Source organism: Phacochoerus africanus, chromosome X, assembly GCF_016906955.1.
Source record: "Phacochoerus africanus isolate WHEZ1 chromosome X, ROS_Pafr_v1, whole genome shotgun sequence".
Lineage (NCBI taxonomy): Eukaryota > Metazoa > Chordata > Mammalia > Artiodactyla > Suidae > Phacochoerus > Phacochoerus africanus.
In genome coordinates, this window is record NC_062560.1 from 127,935,558 (window position 1) to 127,939,301 (window position 3,744).

Consider the following 3,744-nt stretch of genomic DNA (forward strand, 5'->3'; position numbering starts at 1 on the left):
AATTAAAGGGGTCAATGCCCCAAGAAGACATAACAATCCTCAATGTGTATGTGCCTAACAACAAAATGTCAAACCATGTGGAATAAAAAATGATACAATTGCAAGGAGAAATAGATAAATCCATTATCATAGTTGGAGAGTTCAATATCATTCTATCAGAAATGGACAGATCCAGTGGTGAGCATTCGCGCTCTGGTGTGTCCTGTGCTCCTAGAGGAGTGACGGACATATCGGCACCGCAGCCATGACTGAGGCTGATGTAAATCCGAAGGCCTACCCTCTTGCAGATGCCCACCTCACCAAGAAACTATTGGACCTTGTTCAGCAGTCGTGTAACTACAAGCAGCTTCGAAAAGGAGCCAATGAGGCCACCAAAACCCTCAACAGAGGCATCTCTGAGTTCATTGTGACGGCTGCAGACACAGAGCCCCTGGAGATTATCCTGCACCTCCCACTGCTGTGTGAGGACAAGAACGTGCCCTATGTGTTTGTGCGCTCCAAGCAGGCCCTGGGGCGAGCCTGTGGGGTCTCCAGGCCTGTCATCGCCTGTTCTGTCACCATCAGAGAAGGCTCACAGCTGAAGCAGCAGATCCAGTCCATCCAGCAGTCCATCGAACGGCTCTTAGTCTAAACAGGTGGCCTCTGCCACACTCCCTCCTGGCTCCTCCCCCAGGGCTTGTGTATCATATTGTCTGTTAGCATGTAGTATTTCCAGCTGCCTTCTGTTGTTATAAAATATTGCAGTGCTAAATCTAGGGGAAAAAAAAGAAAGAAATGGACAGATCCAAGCAGACGGAAATTCAATAAGAACATAGTTGAACTCAAAAACATCATCAATCAATTGGACATAATTGACATCTATAGACTGCTTCATCCAACAACAGCAGAATACACATACATACTTCTCATGCTCACATGAAACATTCACCAAAATAGACCACATTCAGGCTCATAAAATATATCTTAACAAATTTTAAGAGATGTCTGTTCTCAGACCACAACGGAATTAAGCTAGAAATCAATAAGAGAAAAATAGTTGGAAAATCCCCAAATACTTTGAAATTAAACCACATATCTCTAAATAACACATAGGTCAAAGATGAAATCTCAGAGAAATGATAGAAACACAATTTACCAAAATTTGTGAGATGCAGTAAAAGCAGTGCTTATGAGGAAATTTATAGCATTGAAAGCATATATTAGAAAAGAAGAGGAGTTCCCGTGGTGGCGCAGTGGTTAACGAATCCAACTAGGAACCATGAGGTTGAGGGTTCCATCCCTGGCCTTGCTCAGCGGGTTAAGGATCCGGCATTGCCCTGAGCTGTGGTGTAGGCTGCAGACGCGGCTCGGATCCCGTGTTGCTGTAGCTCTGGCGTCGGCTGGTGACTACAGCTCCAAACCTCCATATGCCGCAGGAAGCAGCCCTCGAAAAGGCAAAAAGACAAAAAAAAAAAAAGAAAGAAAGAAAGAAAAAAGAAAAAAAGAAAAAGAAGATCCAAAATCAATAATCTATGTTTCTACCGTAGTTATTATAAACAGAAGAGCAAATTATATCCAAAATAAACAGAAGAAAAGAAACAAAAAGTCTTAGAGCACAAGTCAATGAAATTGAGAAATCAACAGAAAATCAATGAAACTAAAAGCTGGTTCTTGGAAAAGATCAATTAAATTGATAAGCCTGGCTAACTAAGCAAAAAAGAGAGAGGATACAAATTAGTAACATTAGAAATGAAGGAAAGGACATCACTAGAGATCCCATAGGCATTAAAAGGATATTAAAGAAATATTATGAACAACTTGATGTCCACGAATTTGATAACCTAGATGAAATGAACCAATTCCTTGAGAAACACAACCCATAAAAACTCACATAAGAAGAAATAGACAGGGAATTCCCACTCTGGTTCAGCAGTAATGAACCCGACTAGTATCCATGAGGACACAGATTTGATCCCTGGCCTCGCTCAGTAGGTTAAAGATCTGGTGTTGCCGTGAGCTGTGGGGTAGGTCGCAGATGCGGCTCAGATCCCACGTTGCTGTGGCTCTGGTGTAGGCAGGCAACTCCAGCTCCGATTTGACACCTAGCCTGGGAACTCCCATACACCACACCTGCTGCCACGAAAAGCAAAAGAAGAAGATGGAGGAGGAGGAGAAGAAATAGACAATTTGAATTGAGCCATATTTATTTTAAAAATTAAGGAAGTTCCCTTGTGGCATAGCAGGTTAAGGATCCAGCTGTGGTGCAGGCTGCAGAAAGAAAACAAACTGATTTTAAAATGATGGAAGATAGTATGAGAAGAAGAATGTACATATACGTGTGACTGGGTCACTATGCTGTACAATACTGAAATTGACACAACACTGTAAATCAACTATACTCTAATTTAAAATAAACAAATACAAATAAAAATGGCCCAAAGACCTTAAGAGACACCTCACCAAAGAAGATTACATATAGGAAATAAATATATGAAAAGACACTGCACATCATATGTCATCACAGAAATTCAAATTAAAACAAGATACTATGATATGCCTATTAAAATAGCCCAAGTCAGAAGGGACCTCAGAGAAGCCTTCCCCCACATGCACAGCCTTCCCCATTATCAACACCTTTCACCAGAGTGGTACATTTACTACAATTGATGAACCTACCTTAAAACCTCATAATCAACCCAAGCCGATAACTGATATTCAGGATCACTCTTGGTGTTGTACTTTCTATGTGTTGGAACCAATGTATCACATGGATCCATCATCCTGGTATCATACAGAGCATTTTCACTGCCCTCAACATTCTCTGAGATCAGCCTATTAATTCCTTCTCTACCTCAACTCCTGACATCTGCTGATTTAAAAAAAAAAAAAAAAAACTCTCCATAGTTTTGCCATTCCCAGAATGTCATATAGTTGGAATCATAAAGTATGTTGTCTTTGCAGATTGTTTTCTTTTACTAAATAATAGGCATTAAAAATTCCTCCATGTTTTTTCATGACTTCATAGCTCTTTTATTTTCAGTCCTGAATGATGTTGTATTGACTGGATTACTACAATTTACATTTCCATTCACCACTGAAGGCCTTCTTTGTTAATTCCAAGTTTGGGCAATTATGAATAAGGCTGTTATAAACATCCATGTGCAGAGACCATACGGGAAATCTCTGTAACTTCCTCTCAATTTTGCTGTGAAACAAACTTCTGTAAAAAAAAATTGCTAATAAATAAAAGCAAATAAACGAGGAGTTCCCACTATGGTGCTGTGGGTTAAGGATCCAGCATTGTCTCTGCAGTGGAGGTCTCTGCAGAACGTCTCTGCATTTGATCCCTGGCTCAATGCAGTGGGTTAAGGATCCAGCATTGCCACAGCTGTGGCATGGGTCGCAGCTATGGCTGGGATTTAACCCCTAGTGGAGGAACTTCCATGTGCAACGGGTGCGACCAAAACAAAAAGTAAATAAATGAATGACGAAAAATAACAATTTTTACTCTCTAGTTTTTGTGTATGTATGTTGAAAAAACTAGTAACTAAGAACAGAATGATGATATCTTCAACTCCTAAAAAATGTAAACAATACATATAAAGCTATATAACACTACCAGCGTGGTACAGGCCAAGTGATACTCTGAGGGAAATATATATAGCCTTGAACATATCAGAAAATAAATATTTAAAACATCCAAGCAGTTCAAGAAGCTATGAAATGAATGCCATAATAAACCTGAAGAAGTAGAAAATAAGAAAT

At 39.9% G+C, this 3,744-nt stretch overlaps 1 protein-coding gene across 1 annotated transcript; it reads left to right on the forward strand.

Moving 5' to 3' along the window:
* Positions 1–206: 206 nt before the first annotated feature.
* Positions 207–752, forward strand: LOC125117937 (NHP2-like protein 1). Its single transcript, XM_047764106.1, has one exon. It carries the CDS (start codon positions 245–247, stop codon positions 629–631), a length of 387 nt encoding a protein of 128 aa, XP_047620062.1. The 5' UTR covers positions 207–244; the 3' UTR covers positions 632–752.
* Positions 753–3,744: the final 2,992 nt, after the last annotated feature.